This window comes from Periplaneta americana, chromosome 13 (assembly GCF_040183065.1).
Source record: "Periplaneta americana isolate PAMFEO1 chromosome 13, P.americana_PAMFEO1_priV1, whole genome shotgun sequence".
In the NCBI taxonomy this organism is placed as follows: Eukaryota; Metazoa; Arthropoda; class Insecta; order Blattodea; family Blattidae; genus Periplaneta; species Periplaneta americana.
Window position 1 is genome coordinate 161180116 of NC_091129.1, and position 20989 is coordinate 161201104.

The following is a 20989-nucleotide window of genomic DNA, read 5'->3' on the forward strand; positions in this document are numbered from 1 at the left end:
TGCTTATTTTCAGCCGCTGCAGGGAAAGTGGCGGTGGCCGCTATGTGACTCTATCAAGCCGTATGAAGATCCAACATGTCCAGCCAGACCAACGACAGCTCGGGCTCTGGTTAGTCTTACAACTTAAGTCTCTTTGTTTCTTGTTATATACAGGATGAACCGTAAATAATGTCACTTATTCCAGGGGCTATTCTTTCAGATACTTATTTCAAACAAAAAAGTTTAATACAATTTACCCGTTTTTGCTTTCTTTTCGAGTTAAACATTGTTTTTCATAGCTAGGAATTAAATTAATATTATGTATTTGCCGTCTTAGATAGCGTATCAAATGCTAAGTGAAAATTTATTCACTAACAAGCAAACGTTCTGGTGGGGGCAGATAAAAAGGTTATTTTTTTTTCTTCCACCATGTTAATAATATCAAAAGAAGGGCTTATACAAATTTTGGCCACTCGACCGCAATTACGAGGGCCGTAAAAAAATAAGTTCGCCAGGGCCGCTAACAGAAAAAGAAACACAATTTCATTGGACAGTTTTATTGGAACGGACACAGCAATTGTTGAGCTATTTTTCAACATACTTTCCATCGGAATTGAGACATTTCTCATATCATGGGATCGACAGAGAGAGGTGCAGACGCAGTCAAACGCTGGTTCCGATCTGAGGCGGCTGACTTCTACGACACAAAAATTGATCCCATGGTATGACAATGTCTCAATTCCAGTGGGAGATATGTTGACAAATAGCGCAACAATTGCTGTATCTGTTTTAATAAATATTTCTATGCAATTGTGCTTTTTTCTTTAAACAGCCCCAGGGAAAATCACTTTCTGGACGGCTTCGTAATTGCGGTCGAGTGGCCAAAATTTGTATAAGCACTTCTTTTGACATTATTAACATGGTGTAAGAAAAAAATTTAACTTTTTTATGTGCCCCCATCAGAATGTTTGCTTGTAAGTTAGCATGACTTGTAGGACGATGTTAAATCCATGAACGGAACCGGAAAGTCACGACGTATTTTTGCATAGGCCTACACATGTGCTAAAAGCGTTATAAAAGGTGGAAATGCAGATTGAAAGGGACGATAGGGTACTCTGAAATGAATAGACAACCTATATTACGTTTTGTAATTAAATGCACGGTTAATTAGAAAATTAAGTGTGAAGTCTCAGCAGTCCAGCAACATCGCCGCTAACACACTGTTCTCGTGATACAGATATAAGAGGTCAACGAACTAGGTGTGTTTCGCTACACTACGTTTCTGGAATCTGTAGAGTAAGTTGACGCATTTGGATGGAGCCTATGACAAGCGGTTGGGCGGAGTCTATAGGTTCGTTCCAACAACAGTCAGAAACCGTCCGCATCCATCGTGAGCATGCGCAGTACAGAAAAAGCGTTCCAACACAATCCGAACCAGTCCTGAACCGGAAACATGTACTGCAGCCGGGCGTTCCAACAAGCTTTTGACACGGGTTCGGAACGATCAGAAATAGTCCGCGGATTGAGGCATGTACGGAAGAGTACGTAAGACGCGCATGCGCATAAGCTCACCAACGTCTCCTGGATACTGAAGAAAGACATGATCGACTGTTCACATCAGTGAGGTTAAAGATGAAAAGTGACAGTGCAGACGAATAATAAAACTAGAGATTTAATTTAAATTTTCGCCAAAAAGAAAGGGAATGGAAATTATTTGGGTATTGAAATAGTTAATTACAATTTCAACATGCAGCTTTGATTAAGAGTATAATAAATAACGTACATGCATTAATAATTAAGAAAAGAACTATTTTTAGATGAGAGTCCCCCAGTACACGACATTGAATTAGCGGAATTCTTGCCTTCCATATTTTTCGTCATCTTTTTATAGAAACATGATCGAAATTCTATTTTCTACAATTAGAATTAGCTGCGAAACGATAATAATAAGCATCCTGTTCTAAGCAAAGATAATCACAGTTACAGTATCTCTGGATTTAGTACATAACGATCCGCGAAAGCGTTCCAACAGCGTCCAGTCCAGTTTCAATCCCATAGCAGATGCTCAACTAGCTGGTACAGGAACCGTACATGAACTGATCCATGAACCGCTTGTTGGAACGAACCTTATGAGTGCGAAAGTGTATTACTGGCTGCATCGGCTCACGACGCTAAGGGGTAATATGCGCGTGACAGAAGGTGATGGTAGGGGTGGCATTTTAAGTGCTCGTCTTCAATCAATGCTTTCCCCCAGAACGGTCATTGGATTGGGCCCCTCCATTCACTAATAGCGCAAAGGACTTGTTTCGGTTCCTACAGATATCAAAAACGGAGTTTAGATGTACTGTTCTCTGGGGCTGTGTTGAACCAACTCGCACCCTGCAGTGGCTTGAATGTAGAGGTTTTTAAAATTGAATTTACACGAAAACCGTTCACACTATTGAAATACGCCAGAGGGATAAATTATTCTTTATTAATTTTCCTATCGATATGTATAGAAATCACGATCCTACTTGGAAGTTACCGAATAAGAGGGTGTTAAACATTTGGGCGAAAAAAAAAAAACCTTTTTTTTTTTTTCAGAAAAAAAAAAACTATGAACTTTCCACCAATATATTATGCTTTTTTGTTACATGAACTATTCGCTCCGGTGCAAGACTATTTGTATGTATGTATTTATTCACACTGCAGTGGGTATATACCCGGTGGCAGTGGTAACTAATTACACTCAATAATGACAATAGTAAACTTATTGATTAAAAATGCAATTAATAATAATACTAATAATTAATACTAACAATAATTAATAATAATAACAACAACAACAACAACAACAACAGGGAATATACTAAATTAAATGAAACGATCACTTAAAATAACATTTCAAATAAGTCTAATTTGTGTCTTAAAACTAAGATCGAACTAAAACCCACGAGTATGATATGTTCATATCTGCACAAGTACCTTTCAAATTACACTCATTTCGCTGTCAACTCACTCACTGCACTGGAACTACGACACATTTCACTGATTCTATCCTGATTTCACTAACACTTCAAAAACATTTCACTGTTCAAATACTATGCACTGCCACTATAAACTATAAAGCTTCACTGACAGGAACACGTTTCACTTACACAGCACACTTCACTGACACGACATAATTCTTCACTGATACAACACACTTCACTGACACGACATAATTCTTCACTGATACAACACACTTCACTGACACGACATACTTCTTCACTGATACAACACACTTCACTGACACGACATAATTCTTCACTGATACAACACACTTTACTGACACGACATAATTCTTCACTGATACAACACACTTCACTGACACGACATAATTCTTCACTGATACGACACACTTCACTGACACGACATACTTCTTCACTGATACAACACACTTCACTGACACGACATACTTCTTCACTGATACAACACACTTCACTGACACGACATAATTCTTCACTGATACAACACACTTCACTGACACGACATACTTCTTCACTGATACAACACACTTCACTGACACGACATACTTCTTCACTGATACAACACACTTCACTGACACGACATACTTCTTCACTGATACAACACACTTCACTGACACGACATAATTCTTCACTGATACAACACACTTGACTGACACGACATAATTCTTCACTGATACAACACACTTCACTGACACGACATACTTCTTCACTGATACAACACACTTCACTGACACGACATGCTTCTTCACTGATACAACACACTTCACTGACACGACATAATTCTTCACTGATACAACATACTTCACTGACACGACATAATTCTTCACTGATACAACACACTTCACTGACACGACATAATTCTTCACTGATACAACACACTTCACTGACACGACATAATTCTTCACTGATACAACACACTTCACTGACACGACATACTTCTTCACTGATACAACACACTTCACTGACACGACATACTTCTTCACTGATACAACACACTTCACTGACACGACATACTTCTTCACTGATACAACACACTTCACTGACACGACATAATTCTTCACTGATACAACACACTTCACTGACACGACATACTTCTTCACTGATACAACACACTTCACTGACACAACATAATTCTTCACTGATACAACACACTTCACTGACACGACATAATTCTTCACTGATACAACACACTTCACTGACACGACATACTTCTTCACTGATACAACACACTTCACTGACACGACATACTTCTTCACTGATACAACACACTTCACTGACACGACATAATTATTCACTGATACAACACACTTCACTGACACGACATACTTCTTCACTGATACAACACACTTCACTGACACGACATAATTCTTCACTGATACAACACACTTCACTGACACGACATACTTCTTCACTGATACAACACACTTCACTGACACAACATAATTCTTCACTGATACAACACACTTCACTGACACGACATAATTCTTCACTGATACAACACACTTCACTGACACGACATACTTCTTCACTGATACAACACACTTCACTGACACGACATAATTCTTCACTGATACAACACACTTCACTGACACGACATACTTCTTCACTGATACAACACACTTCACTGACACGACATAATTCTTCACTGATACAACACACTTCACTGACACGACATACTTCTTCACTGATACAACACACTTCACTGACACGACATACTTCTTCACTGATACAACACACTTCACTGACACGACATAATTCTTCACTGATACAACACACTTCACTGACACGACATAATTCTTCACTGATACAACACACTTCACTGACACGACATAATTCTTCACTGACACGACATACTTCTTCACTGATACAACACACTTCACTGACACGACATAATTCTTCACTGATACAACACACTTCACTGACACGAAATACTTCTTCACTGATACAACACACTTCACTGACACGACATAATTCTTCACTGATACAACACACTTCACTGACACGACATACTTCTTCACTGATACAACACACTTCACTGACACGACATAATTCTTCACTGATACAACACACTTCACTGACACGACATACTTCTTCACTGATACAACACACTTCACTGACACGACATAATTCTTCACTGATACAACACACTTCACTGACACGACATAATTCTTCACTGATACAACACACTTCACTGACACGACATACTTCTTCACTGATACAACACACTTCACTGACACGACATAATTCTTCACTGATACAACACACTTCACTGACACGACATGCTTCTTCACTGATACAACACACTTCACTGACACGACATAATTCTTCACTGATACAACACACTTCACTGACACGACATATTCTTCACTGATACAACACACTTCACTGACACGACATAATTCTTCACTGATACAACACACTTCACTGACACGACATACTTCTTCACTGATACAACACACTTCACTGACACGACATAATTCTTCACTGATACAACACACTTCACTGACACGACATAATTCTTCACTGATACAACACACTTCACTGACACGACATAATTCTTCACTGATACAACACACTTCACTGACACGACATAATTCTTCACTGATACAACACACTTCACTGACACGACATACTTCTTCACTGATACAACACACTTCACTGACACGACATAATTCTTCACTGATACAACACACTTCACTGACACGACATAATTCTTCACTGATACAACACACTTCACTGACACGACATGCTTCTTCACTGATACAACACACTTCACTGACACGACATAATTCTTCACTGATACAACACACTTCACTGACACGACATAATTCTTCACTGATACAACACACTTCACTGACACGACATGCTTCTTCACTGATACAACACACTTCACTGACACGACATAATTCTTCACTGATACAACACACTTCACTGACACGACATAATTCTTCACTGATACAACACACTTCACTGACACGACATACTTCTTCACTGATACAACACACTTCACTGACACGACATAATTCTTCACTGATACAACACACTTCACTGACACGACATACTTCTTCACTGATACAACACACTTCACTGACACAACATAATTCTTCACTGATACAACACACTTCACTGACACGACATAATTCTTCACTGATACAACACACTTCACTGACACGACATACTTCTTCACTGATACAACACACTTCACTGACACGACATAATTCTTCACTGATACAACACACTTCACTGACACGACATAATTCTTCACTGATACAACACACTTCACTGACACGACATACTTCTTCACTGATACAACACACTTCACTGACACGACATAATTCTTCACTGATACAACACACTTCACTGACACGACATACTTCTTCACTGATACAACACACTTCACGAACACAACATAATTCTTCACTGATACAACACACTTCACTGACACGACATAATTCTTCACTGATACAACACACTTCACTGACACGACATACTTCTTCATTGATACAACACACTTCACTGACACGACATACTTCTTCACTGATACAACACACTTCACTGACACGACATAATTCTTCACTGATACAACACACTTCACTGACACGACATACTTCTTCACTGATACAACACACTTCACTGACACGACATAATTCTTCACTGATACAACACACTTCACTGACACGACATAATTCTTCACTGATACAACACACTTCACTGACACGACATACTTCTTCACTGATACAACACACTTCACGAACACAACATAATTATTCACTGATACAACACACTTCACTGACACGACATAATTCTTCACTGATACAACACACTTCACTGACACGACATACTTCTTCACTGATACAACACACTTCACTGACACGACATAATTCTTCACTGATACAACACACTTCACTGACACGACATACTTCTTCACTGATACAACACACTTCACTGACACGACATGCTTCTTCACTGATACAACACACTTCACTGACACAACATAATTATTCACTGATACAACACTTCAATAACAACATATCATTTACACCCTTTAAATACTGTGTATAATTACCGTCTATTAGTAAGGTCCTTAAGCATATTTTTAAATACATTTTTGGTTGTTGGTAAAGCCTTTAGTAAGTCTGCAGGTCACTCCCACCCTGTATATTCTGAGCAATATCAATCTTGCTTCACGTAACGTTCGACAAAATGGAGCCAGGGACACAGTACAGAAAGCAGTTGAAAGACAAGTGCGCATGTACCCTACACTCGATGATTCACAACGCTGGGGATTTTGGGAAAAGCTTTTGGCTAGAATTGGAAACTCACACCGGATTCACGAGTTCGTAAAATTTACCGCTGGTACACACGACGTCATTACTCGTAAGACGGTGAAGCATGGTTCTTCAGAAAACGTGTAATGAACTCTCCTTTTGAAAAACCCTTCCCCTATTGAAAACGTGAATTTAGCACACCTCAAATGCGTTAATGAGATGGTTATGAACCTGAACTGCGTAGTAATGTCATCTATTATCAACAGTAATCTCACTAGACATTTTGATTTATCTAGAGAAAATCAAAACTCGAGTGGGATTTAATTGACTATTACACGATTAGAAGAAAGTATATAAAGATTAGAAGTAACGAAGTACTCCAATACAATAAAATATTAATTGACTTACAAAAATACAACTGTCTTCAAATGTATTATTGTACCATCTCAACTTTACAATTATTACGCTAGATGCATGCTAGATGGCAGTAGTGAGCAATGCCTTCTCGTCGAGAAGTTCTCGATCTATACACGATGGCAATGTTACTAGTCAAGAAGGCTTTGTTGATTCAGTTTCATTTTTATTAAAATGCAACATTCCACTTCAATTATCCGAATCCCAGTAAACAACGTCACTTGACAGATGATTTTCAATAAATCTTAATATTAAACAATCTCTGATACGTGACTATCCATAATATCATATAGCAGAAGCTATAACATAACCTAACTAATAAACACAAGTGTTAGAAAAGTTTTAATTAACGACGATGACATAAAAATAAACATGAATAATTTTAAAAGGAATAATTATTGAATGTACAATTTTCAAATTTGAATGTGGTTGGTGGTTCAATTGATGTTATATTGGACGTGTGCATAATAGAAGTGGAACTCGTTGATTTAGGCCTTCATGGTGTATTCAACTTATTCAGGATTTCCGAATGGTGCTCTTCATTTATTTGTAAATCGGATTTCAGAAGATGCATAGGTATGATCAGTGATTTTTATTAATTCTTGTTCTTGAATGCCAATGCGAGTCATATTTGAAACTGCTGTGCATCGACTGGAGTGGTTTGTAATTATATATATATATATATATTTGACGTCCAGACCAGCGCAGTTTCAAATGTTGGCAAACAAAGAAACAAATGCTAGGGACGCGATAAAATTGTGCGATAAGCAGCCATGATTGGTTGAAATACGTCCTTTCGTACCGTTTTATTGGTCAAACGTAGTATGACGTAGTAAGAGTGTAATAGTCATATTAACATATTCCGTTAGTAGACAAGAGTAATACAACCTAGACAAATCATCGCTAAAAATCTGGCGTTCAATAAATTGTGTACGTCATTTTATTCGAAAGGTAAAAGCATCTTTTAACATGCCGAGGACCCACATTCTCTTCTCTTAGAAATTACTGCATGTACACTGCTCCGCCGATTTAGTAGAATGCGTTTGAGTCTAAAGAAAACATCAAAACAGTACAACATGGTCTGCTGTGACGAGAATCCAAGACCCCGCATACCGTTAAGGCATCATGTCACAAACACGTTCACGTCTGGAGTATTTCTCACAAAGTAAATATTATTCAACGCCTTGAAAACGGCGCAAATATTAAGGATATTGCTGTAGAGTTTGAGGTAATATTTATTTAATTAATTATTCATTTATTTTTAACTATTTATTTATTTACTTATTTATTAAGTATTGAGGTATTTATTTATTTCTTGGCTTATTTATACATTTAAATATGTATTTAGTAATGTATTTATTAGTTATTTACTTATTTACTAATTAAGTTAATTAATTATCTATTTATTTATGTATTTATTAATTTATTTATTAGTTATGTACTTTCTTTCTTTATTTAGTTATTTATTTATTTTATTATTTATGTTGTTGTTGTTTTCTAATGCCAGGCATTTGGCAATAAAGTCATTTGACCTCTTGCACTCCAATATTTTTCAAAGATATTGTCATGGTTCGCCACTGACGCACAGATTTTGAGATGTTCTGAATCCATTTCTTGATTTGAGTTGCACAATGGACAGTTAGGAGACTGATATATTCCAATTCTATGCAGATGCTTGGCCAAACAGTCATGGCCTGTTGCCAATCTAAATGCAGCTACAGACGATTTGCGTGGTAAATCGGGAATCAACTATTTTATTATTTATTTATTATTGTATTTTAAAGATAGATAGGGTACATTCTAGGAAATAAAATTAATTTTTATTGACGTATCAAATTCACTTTGTATAACGAATTAACAACTCTTAAATGCCCATGGAATGAAGATAAATGCCAACAAGACGAAGATCATGGTCATAGGAAGAAAAGTAAAGAAGGTAAAAATTGCGAATTCTAAATGAGGTAGTAGAGCAAGTGGACAGCTTCAAATACTTGGGGTATACTATAAGCAGTAACATGAGCTGCTGCCAGGAAGTCAAAAGGAGGATAGCAATGGCTAAGGAAGCTTTTAATAGAAAAAGGAGCATCTTCTGCGGACTTCTGGAGAAAAAACTAATGAAGAGATTAGTGAAGTGCTTTGTGAAGGGTGTAGCATTGTACGGGACAGAAACATGGACATTACGACGAAGTGAAGAGAAGCGACCAGAAGCATTTGAAATGTGGATACGGAGAAGGATGGAGCGTGTGAAATGGACAGACAGGATAGCAAACGAAACTGTGTTGGAAAGAGTGTGTAAAGAAAAAATGATGCTGAAACTGATCAGGAAGAGGAAAAGGAATTGGCTGGGTCACTGGTTAAGAAGAAACTACCTTTTGAAGGATGTACTGGAAGGAATGGTGAATGAGAGAGTACGGGGCAGAAGAAGATATCAGATGATAGACGATATTAAGATGTGTTAATCATATGCAGAGACTAAGAGGAAGGAAGAAAATAAGAAAGACTGAAGAATGCTGGGTTTGTAGTGAAAGACCTGCCCTTGGGCAGAACACTATGAATGAATGAAAATATCCATTCCCGTATTATCGATGTTTTCCTGTCCATAATATTCCTCGACTTTCTTGGCCTACCTAAACATGATGCTTGCCGATTACAGGGAACTTACTCCGCGTGTTGTATCTGAGTAGGTGAACATTGACTTTCTCCTATATCGACGGAGCAGTGAATGAATTTTGTGACCAGCATGAACTGAGGTACCTCTACTGGTAGGACGAGATGACACTACAGTCACCATACTACAGTAAAACCTCGTTAATTCGGACCCCGATAAGCCGGACTTCGCTTAATCCGGACAGGCAAAAAACTAATGAATTTGAAAAAATAAAAGAACCTTATTTTAAGTCTTACTTTTATACATTAGAACTATGGAATTACAATAATTATAATATTTTCTATTGATGCAGAACCAGATCCGTCGAGCACATAATCATAATTTATGAGTATCACGTATGTACTGGATTGTATTTATTTCTTTACATTTTACTGTACTGTATGTGTATTTAGGCATATGCCCTTTAAATACACCACAATAAACGTGTTTTGTTGCTAAAAACTGAGTTTTAATGCACTTTCTACTGTTCTTTTAGGTTATTTAAGTTAATCCGGACTTTCGTTAAACCGGTCAACTTATTTCCCCAATTAGTCCGGATTAACGAGGTTTTACTGTATTATCATATCCTATATGCATCACCACTGACGGAAGCCCATAGATCATACCTAGGCAGGGGTAAAATGTTGTATGTCGCTAACTAGAACTTTATGAACGGCTGTGGGATTCACGAAATTGAGCACGAGTTCATTGCCGATGGTAAAAGGCGGCCGAAGCGAGATGACAACCATGCACCTTCCTCTTCCGCTGATATTTAGAATACAGGAAGGTCTGTATCTCTGTCTCTAGAGTTTTGACATTCTGTATCCGGAACACCTTCACTCCTCACTTTCATTAACGATATAGGTATTATACTTTCATTCATTACAAGTAGGAAACTTCTCAACCTGCTGATAAGTCAGAGAAGCAGATCAGCTGTTGGCGGCCGGCCAATTGGACAGCCCTCGAGTAGATTATGCACCGAGAGAGCTGAATAATTATTTCCCTACATAAACACGTTCGCTTTCAGCTACTGAACGAACACAAAAATTAAATTATTATTATTATTATCATCATCACTTACATATAAATGACTTAAAAAAAAACCGGAGGTTCATTGCTGCCCTCACATAAGCCTACTTATCCTTAAATTTCAGTTTTAATGTCATGTTTTATTTAACGACGCTCGCAACTGCCGAGGTTATATCAGCGTCGCCGGTGTGCCGGAATTTTGTCCCGCAGGAGTTCTTTTACATGCCAGTAAATCTACTGACATGAGCCTGTCGCATTTAAGCACACTTAAATGCCATCGACCTGGCCCGGGATTGAACTCGCAACCTCGGGCATAGAAGGCTAGCGCTATACCAACTCTGCCAACCATGCCGGCATCTGTCCCTATTCTGAGAAAGATTAATCCAGTCTCTACCATCATATCACATCTCTCTCAAATACAGTTTAATATCTGCAGTGCTTGGGAAAAGTGGCATAAGTCAGTTTTCACAAACATTTTTTATCAATTTATTGACAACTTACGGAACATCTGCTTGCTTGGGAAAAGAGACATAAGTATATCTCCCATTACAATAATTCATACAGAAGAAAACCAAATCGACATAAACCAGTGTGAAGACAGTTTTTTCCCTTCTTTTGTATAATTAACATTTTTGACTTGTGCCACTTTTCCCGAGCACTACAGATATTATCCTCCCATCTAGGTATCGGCCTTTTTCTCTCAGGCCCTCCAACGTTCCAACTAACACTCTTTATGCATTTCTGGATTCACCCATACGTGCTACATGCCCTGCCCATATACTACATTTGCCACGTGTGCTTACCCTAATCCTGGACCATTCTCCTCAACTAAAGTCAGCTGAGGCAGCCGGAATTACCACTACAGTTCACAGTTTTCAGTTCAGTGACTCTTGCGTCGTTTGTACGTTTGTACGTGACCTTGAGCCGCCAGTTCGAAATGCACATTATAATTATGTCAGGTGAAGAATACAATGCGTGCAGTTCTGCATTGTGTAACTTTGTCCGTTCTCCTGTAACTTCATCCCTTTAGCCCCAAATATTTTTCTAAGCACCTTGTTCTCGAATACCCTTAACCTCTGTTTCTGTCTCAGAATGAGAGTCTAAGTTTCACAACCATACAGAACAACTGGTAATAGGCTACAACTGTTTTATAAATTCTAACTTTAAGTTTGTTTTAATTGACGGTCCATTTTTAAAGGATACAAAACACCACCAAAATTAATTTTTTTAAGTTCCTGGTGTAGCTTGATGTAATTGTTAGTATTTGAAGAGTCCACTGCAGGAATGATGGATGTCACTTTCCTGTCGAAAATGAACCAAGACTGTCAATGCATAGCTTAAGACATATAGAACGTACATAGAGAGTTATATGGCATTAACACTGATAGTCATTGTCCAGTAATGATCGGAAAATCACAGTTAAGCTTTGAGCGCTAAGCATTTCAAACTTTCAATTGCTTCTCCTGAAAAATGTATTCCAAATGACATCCATCATTCTTGTAGTGGACTCTTCATTTAAAATCATTAAATATTTGTATGAAATTCACGTTCTGTTGCAAATACAGAGATACATTAGCACTGAATCACTGTGGACCCGTCCTCCAGTTAGGGGACTAATAATAATAATTTATTTATTTATTTAATCTGGCAGAGCTAAGGCCAGTAGGCCTTCTCTTCCGCCCAGCCAGACTCTAATTCTAATTAAATACATTTGCTTACATAGTTATTACATTAATATCTAGATCATAAAACAACATGAAAGTAAATGATGAAAATTGGATAACTAATGTTAGTGTGACAATAATAAACACTGGTAAGAAATAGTTATAATAATGATAATAATAATAACAATAATAATAATAATAATAATAATAATGGTAATTATAATAGTAATAATAATAATAATAATAATGAGATAAATTATATATTTATCTGTGATATATATAACCATTAAACACTGAGAAACCTGAAACAGCTATTATTGTTGACAATAATTGTTAGAAAAATATCTCGTTAACCTATTCTTAAATTGATTTGATGTCTGACAGTCCCTGACATTACTCGGTAGGGAATTCCAAAGTCGAGGAACAGCCACAGTGAAAGAAGATGAATATGAGGATGTTCGGTGGGAGGGAATGGATAATATTGAGGAGTGTTGTGATCGTGTGTCTAGGTTATGATGGGTGGATAAATTTTGAAAACGAGACCCAAGATAGACAGGAGTGGAGAAATGTAATATGTGAAAGAGAAGGGAAAGACAGTGGATTTTCCTACGATCTTCTAGACGGAGCCAGGACAACATTTCGAGGGATGGTGTTACGTGATCAGCCCGGCGAATATTGCAGACGAAACGGACGCACATATTATGAACACGTTGTAGTCTCTGCGCCGAAGTAACGCTTAGGTCAGTAAGCAGAATATCACAGTAATCGAAGTGGGGCATCACGAGTGTTTGCACTAACATTTTTTTCATGGAAAGGGGTAGAAAATTCTTCAATCGTCTAAACGAGTGGATTAATGAAAATACCTTTTTGCAGGTTTCTGCAACTTGAATGTTCCAATTTAAACTTTTATCCATATAAATACCTAGATTCTTTACTGATTCACTGAACGGAATTTCGGTGCCGTGTATTTTAATCGGGGACAAATTTGGTATGGTAATAGTGCTTAACAAACGTGAATGGCCCACAATGATTGACTGTGATTTTTCTGGATTTAGTTTAAGTCGGAATTTCCGTATCCATGTGCAGATTGAGTTCAGGTCGTCATTAATTTTAGTTATTGCATCATTTATTTCGTCAGTGTGGAATTTTATGTATATTTGAAGGTCAGGTTCAGTAGAGGAGGTAATAGTTGCTATAGATGTGGGGAGTACGGAAGATTTTTCAGTAAAATTTTTCTGGTAATGTGAATAAAATATCAACGTAAAATATATGAAATATTATACTGCCGTAGTCTTCATCTCTTTGTCAAAGAGAAAAGCCTCCCCTATTTCCGTCGTTGTTAAAAGAATACTCATCAATAACAAAGTTTAGTTTTCCTCTCTTTCTCTGATGTTCGTTTATTATGTTGTTTTATTTTTATGCACTGTGTAAGACTTGATATAGGAACTTTCACCGCTTGTTGTGAATGCTGTACGAAGCTCTTCTGGGAATTTTTCTATTTTAGGACGGTCATTTATTTCAGTTTGTTGTTTAAAACATTCTTTGCTGTAACGATTTTAAGCAGACACTCGTATCCCTTGTAACAGTTCTTCTGAAATCGACTGCCTTTTTATGATAATGACTCCATTTCCCGAACGATGCTTCAGTGTACGACATCGAAATAGAGATTCATGCATTTATATGCCCTACTAAATTCGGAATAAACTCACAATTTACAATGTATTATGTTGGTGAAAGAATTACGTGTTTAAACGGCAGAGGCGTGAATCATATTTACACTGGCCATTTGTCTTGTTTTCTTTGAAAATGTTAAAACTTATGAGAATAATAACGAATATAAATTATACTAGTAGAAAATGTTGCGAATAACAAAACCAGGAAATGTGTGCTGGAAGTTAGTTGAAAATATGGTACCAGTCCCGGTACTGTATCATCTTTTGGACATAGACGACTATCTCTCATAGTCCGTTTTACTTTGCTTTACTCGAATAGAGCACATCTAGGTCAGAAAGCACGGGTAGACATAACGGCTCGGTTAGAAAAGTCAACGTACTATGGTAGGAACGATCATGATTTTAAAATCAAATGTAGGAAACAGAAAACGGATGTAGGTAAATTCTCACGTTTAAATAGAACTATAAATGATTGGAATGACCTACCTGCAGCGGTCTTTGAGGGCTGTCCTTCCTTAAGGAGATTCAAGAATAAGTTAAAAAGTTGTGTATAAAGTGTAAATTAAAATTTAAGTGATATTTATTTTTTAAGATGACATGTATTTATTTAGCCTGACGAGTTACTCCCTTGGTTTGAAATGTAAATTATTTAAAAATAGCGTGTAAGAGGGCCTTAGACTAGAAATGCTTAGTTTAAACGTAGTTCTGTTTATAAGTATCCATCAGCTCAACTACATCCCCTAAAATGGAAAAAGTAAAAGAAATTCATTGCATGGTAAAACAAATTCAAATGCTAAATAAAAAAGTGGTCTTCCAATGGATCCCGGCCCACTGCGGACTGAACGGTAACGAGAAAGCAGATAAGTTAGCAAAGAAAGGAACTTACATCAACTTAAAAACAAATTTCAAGTTCCCATATGAATCAATAAAGCGAGTCATAAAAAGAATAAGTTACAGCGAACAGGCAAAACATCAAAATTCAAAATGGAAAGAATCATTCAAAGATCCAAAACTAATTCCTGATCTACCTCGAAAATCTGCCGTGGCCATGTTTAGATTGATTACTGGTCATGATTGCCTCGGTAAACACCTCCATCGTATTGGAGTACTGAATCCACCTAAATGCTTACTGTGCACCAGAGAAGAGGACATGGAGATGGAGCACCTGGCTAATTGTGAAACTCTTAGGGCATTTGTGGACCTTCCATCAAAATATTGGGAAGCAAGAAGGATGATGACTTCATTGTTAAATCCAGAGCATTAGATACACACACACACACACACACACACACACACACTGTTTATAAGTATGCATAAGGATGTAACTATTTGTGTTATTGGAACTGTTGTATCAGTGAAGCGTGGTGAGTCAGTGAAGTTATGATTTTACAGTGCAGTGAATAGTTCCGATCAGTGATAATTTATAGTGTCAATGAAAAGTGTTCTGGAGTGTCAGTGAAATGTGTTATATAGTGTCAGTGAAATGTGTTCTAAAGTTTTAGTGAAATGTGTCATAGTGCCACTGCAGTGAGTGAGATGAGAGTAAAGTGAAATAATGGTTCACTTATTAATTAGGTTATTTTATGTATTATTATTAATTGTAATTATTGTGTATAATTGTGTTGTGTATTCTTATTGTATTATGTATTGTATAATTGTATTGTGTATTGTAAAATTTTATTGTGTATTGTTTATATTGTGTATACTACTGCCACCGGGTGCTTGCCCATTTGCAGTGTAAATAAATACATACATACATACAAACCCGTTGCTAGCATTTGGATAACAGTAAGAAAGTAGGTTTCATAAAGAGTGTTGTTCGTTTTCAGGCACTCGTACATCATCTGTCGTAGATGTTTGGACTTTTCTTTGAACCAACATTAGATTCTCTTACATGCCGGACATTTCCTAATCTTGTGGTCAGCGCAATGCATGACAGCTGAGGAGACGTCACAAGACAAGTGTAAGACAAAGAACGAACACCCATACCCGAGGAATAGAGATAAATCTCCGACCATGTCGGGAGTCGAACCACTGACTTGCTTGAGAGTGCTATCACGTGCGGACTGAAGAAAGAATTGTACAGTACTTTTTTGGATTCACTTTTAGCATCGAAACTATTGCAAATAGAAACCACGTAATACAGTGGTTGTTTGTGCATTACTACTGCACCTGTTGTCACTCCATCGCTCACTTTTGTAGGTAATATACTATACAGGGTGAACCTTAAGTAGTGTCATAAATATCAAGGGGTTATTATTTGAGATATTTAAAAAAAAAAGTTTAATACAATTTTGTTCGTTTTTGCTTCCTTTTCGAGAAAAAAAATATTTTACATGAAACACCTCACAGCGTATTTTGCGAAAGCTATTGAATTAATTCCCGATATGCTCAATCAATTTGAGAAAGCAGTGTTTTATGATAATAAATGATAGAAAGAATTTTAGTTTTGTCCTTTAATGTGCAGAAATTTGATCGGAACAAGTGCAACTTTTCGAACTAGAAAGAAATTTTAAAACGTGATGCACTCTGACAACGCTGTAAAGGTTATTGCCTGGAGATAATACAGCTCACGTCTGCGAGGATTGGATGGGACAACGAGAAATGTAAACGTAATGCAATTGGTTTTAAAGACGGCTCGAGAAATATATTTCTTGTATTAAGTTTACCGGTTACTAGTCTACTTTAAAAATTAGAGTAGGACTGTTTCTAATTGGCTGAAGGAAATGCTTGCAGTACAACAAACTGAGATTTTTAAAATGATTAATTTGATTTATATGACGGAAAATAAGCCTTTTTATTGCCTGTGTTCACCGAATATTTAATTAAAATTAAATCGAAGAGTTTAAAAATAATATTTTTAATTTTGTTCGTTACTTTAACGTAAACTAAGATATCATAGTCATATTTTCTCCTTTACAGTTTTAAATGTTTTAAAATTTTGTTTTTATGACTTGAAATAAGCATAATTATTGTTTACCGTACGTTCTCTAGAATATTCAATTGAAATGGGAGTGTAAAAATGAGCCGTTCAGAGCAAAAGTGGTGTAAGTCAGAATTGGCTAATGAGGTTTAAAGTAAAAATTCTGTAAAATACAGCGCAAAGTAGCAATTAATATGGCTTTCTTGCTACCCACTGACTAATAATAGTTTAAATAAATTGAATATTAATTGCTACTTTGCGCTGTATTTTACAGAATGTTTACTTTAACCCTCATTACTCATTTTTGACTTACACCACTTCTGCTCTGAACGGCTCAAATATTTTTTAACCTTTTCAATGTAGCTTGAAATAAGCGTATCTTTCTCTTTGTTCCCTGAACATTTAATTAAAATTAGGTTGTAGAGTTTATTTTAAATTTTCCAAGATTTTATTTAACGTGAAGTCCACACCAGGTGGCCCGGTTTCGATTCCCGGTCGGGGCAAGTTATCTGGTTGAGGTTTTTCCGGGGTTTTCCCTCAACCCAATATGAACAAATGCTGGGTAACTTTAGGCGCTGGACCCCGGACTCATTTCACCGGCATTATCACCTTCATCTCATTCAGACGCTAAATAACCTAAGATGTTGATACAGCGTCGTAAAATAACCCACTAAAAATAAAATTTAACGTGAAATGAGCAGTATTCATTCTCCGCTCTCTAACACAGATTAAACACAAAAATTAAATGGTATATCATGTAATGGGGTTGTTCAGAGCAACACTACTTAATGTACTCCCTATTGATTGCAGCGTTGCACGATCTCATAATTAATGTATTTTAAAATGCACGTTTTTCTGGAAAACTATTCAAAACACAGCAAAATGGTATTTTACTTTGTGCGAGATCGTGCGTATTTGCTTGATTTCCGCACAAAACCGATTCGCGGAAAGTCTAAAATTCCACATTCAGTATTCCCAACGTAACACACATAACAATTTCCCTCTTCTTACCGCTTAAGTGACATATTGATTTTACTGCTTAAGGTTTTAACATATTATTTTTAGAGACGTTCAATATAGTAATAATTATAAATTGGAAACTTCACTGCAATTTCACCTAAATTGCACTGTTAATTATTGTTTTTAAATATTTGCAAAAATTAAGTAAACTCTACAATTCCACTAAAGTTACTGCATTCGTGATGCAAGTAACATTAAGGAAGCCGTGAAAAAATCAACAAGGTTCCAGACTCATTACATAACCTTACCGTTTGTTTTAAGTTCGTATTTATAAAGTGGGGGAAAAAAAAAGACAGACGTATATCACGGCCTGCTGGAGTATAGTAAACACAGAAAACATTTTAAAACAACAATGTTGAAGATAGATATTTTTGTTTTGCAAATTTGCCGTCATTGAACAGAAACCAAGATGGAGATTTCATTGCAACTAATTAGAAATTCCTCTTTCAGGTATGTAATAAACGATATTCGCACAAAATAATGTACGATACACGAGCGGTATGTTTTCTTTCAATTCTCGGAAATTAAAAAGGCTCAACTACGTTTCGCTTTTTCAAACTTTTCCTCGAACATGAAAACTTCAACATACCGCTCTTGTAATGCATATTACTATTTTGTTGCTCTTTACTAAAGGAATCATTCACCATTATTATTGACATTACTTACTGTTCACTCTGTTTGTTATCTCCTTGGTCGTGTGGTCACCACGGCTCAAGATCATTGCTTAAGACATTACAGGGTCACCGGAGTAGTCTCAGGATGAAGCTCGTTGTCCGAAATGCGTCTTGAGGTGGTGTGACATCAGCGTACTTCGCTTCGGTCCGCTCTCTTTGTCCAGCTCTGAAGCGAACGCCCTGTACTATTTTGCTATCACCAGTCCTATCGACTCTAAAATAACCGTGTAGTTGATACAGCGTCGTGAAATAACCGATTAAGAGAGAAGCCAACACAGGCAAGCACAAGACCAGAAATACGGTATTATTAATAAAAGTTATACGTGTTCTTGCCGGAAAGGACTCCGGATTTTCTGGATTTTTAAATACCAGCGGAGATGGATTAGAAGTACTAGACCAGCGGTCATCAGCACAGTGCACCCTCAGGCTAACGTCTCTTACCCGCGGATAAGACATTGCATTGGCGTGCATCCGTGGCTCCTGGCGGGTATGCTCCCTCCCTCCCTTCTGCACGACGATGCATACTGCGATACAATGTTTACCCGTTACCCATTTCAGCGAGTGTTGACGACCATTGTACTAGACTATAGTCCCGTCGCTCTAATTTCCGGCAGCCAATCGCGTTGGAGGTCGGCTACATTTAAACGTGTGCGTCTTGTGATTCGCTTATGAAGACGTTATTCATTTCTTAAGGCTCGATAAATGCTTAATATAATCGCCCACCATTTTGGCTCTTTTGTTGGCGTTCGCAGAAAGCACACGAAGACGTTATTTGCCGCTCAATTATTTGCTGAATTACATTGCGTTTGATTTATTATCATAGGAGCTACGACATGATAAAGTTTAACAGTGTGGCAAATAGATTCCTCGTATGGTAGCTCGCAACGAAAGAACAAAAATAGCGAACGATACTACCTACTTAGACTTTATAGAGCCTTCACTTCCTAAGACGTAAGCAAAGAGGCGGAGTCACGCCGGAAATAACAGCGTCGCGACTATAATATTTAGATTTGTTCCTAACCTTGTGCAGTTCACATACCTGGTTACATTTGTAACTTAACTTCTGAAAAAAATCCCAATCTGTTAATTAGCCCAAGCGGAAATCGAATCCACGCCCGAATGCAGCTCCGGATCAGAAGACAGGTGCCTTTGCTGTCTGAGCTACGCAGGTGACTGGAGATGACCTTTCCATTGCTATCGTCAGATTATAGGAATATGAATGGTGCAATAGGTTTTTTGCAGTTACTCATAGAAAATAACTTGCAAAATACATTTTCAGAGGCTTACAAGCGTTTGCTAATTTGTTGTTACAATAATTTGATTTTTCCTTGCAGTAGTCTTCATATTTATTTTTAAATTTAGTATCAGATCTTTCCAAAATGAGTTTCATTTCCAGTATTTTGAAAATATTTGTCTTAAATTATTGGAAATTAAAGGTATGTAAGAAAATGACAACATTTAAAAACAGTAGTCTTTTTTTTATTATTATTATTCACAAGGGACAGTCGGGTACTGTCGGACAGTGCGTTTTTTTCATCTACCACCATATGGTAGTACCTGAATAACATGGTTACGTTTCTCTATGCGACATCACAGAAACGTAACCATGTCAATCAGGTACTATTATCGTGTGGTAGATGAAAGAAACTCACTCCGATATTACCCGATGTCCGATACTATCCAACTCTCC

The 20989-nt window shown here is 37.1% G+C and overlaps 1 protein-coding gene across 10 annotated transcripts in view; it reads left to right on the forward strand.

Moving 5' to 3' along the window:
- The window catches only part of HDAC4 (histone deacetylase 4), a 582774-nt gene that overhangs the window by 17061 nt on the left and 544724 nt on the right, over window positions 1-20989 (forward strand). For all 10 annotated transcript variants that reach the window (XM_069844548.1, XM_069844563.1, XM_069844558.1 and 7 more), the window contains exon 2: window positions 14-109. In XM_069844548.1, the coding sequence (XP_069700649.1) occupies window positions 76-109 (34 nt within the window). In that variant the 5' untranslated portion in view covers window positions 14-75. The remainder of the gene's footprint in view (window positions 1-13; window positions 110-20989) is intronic.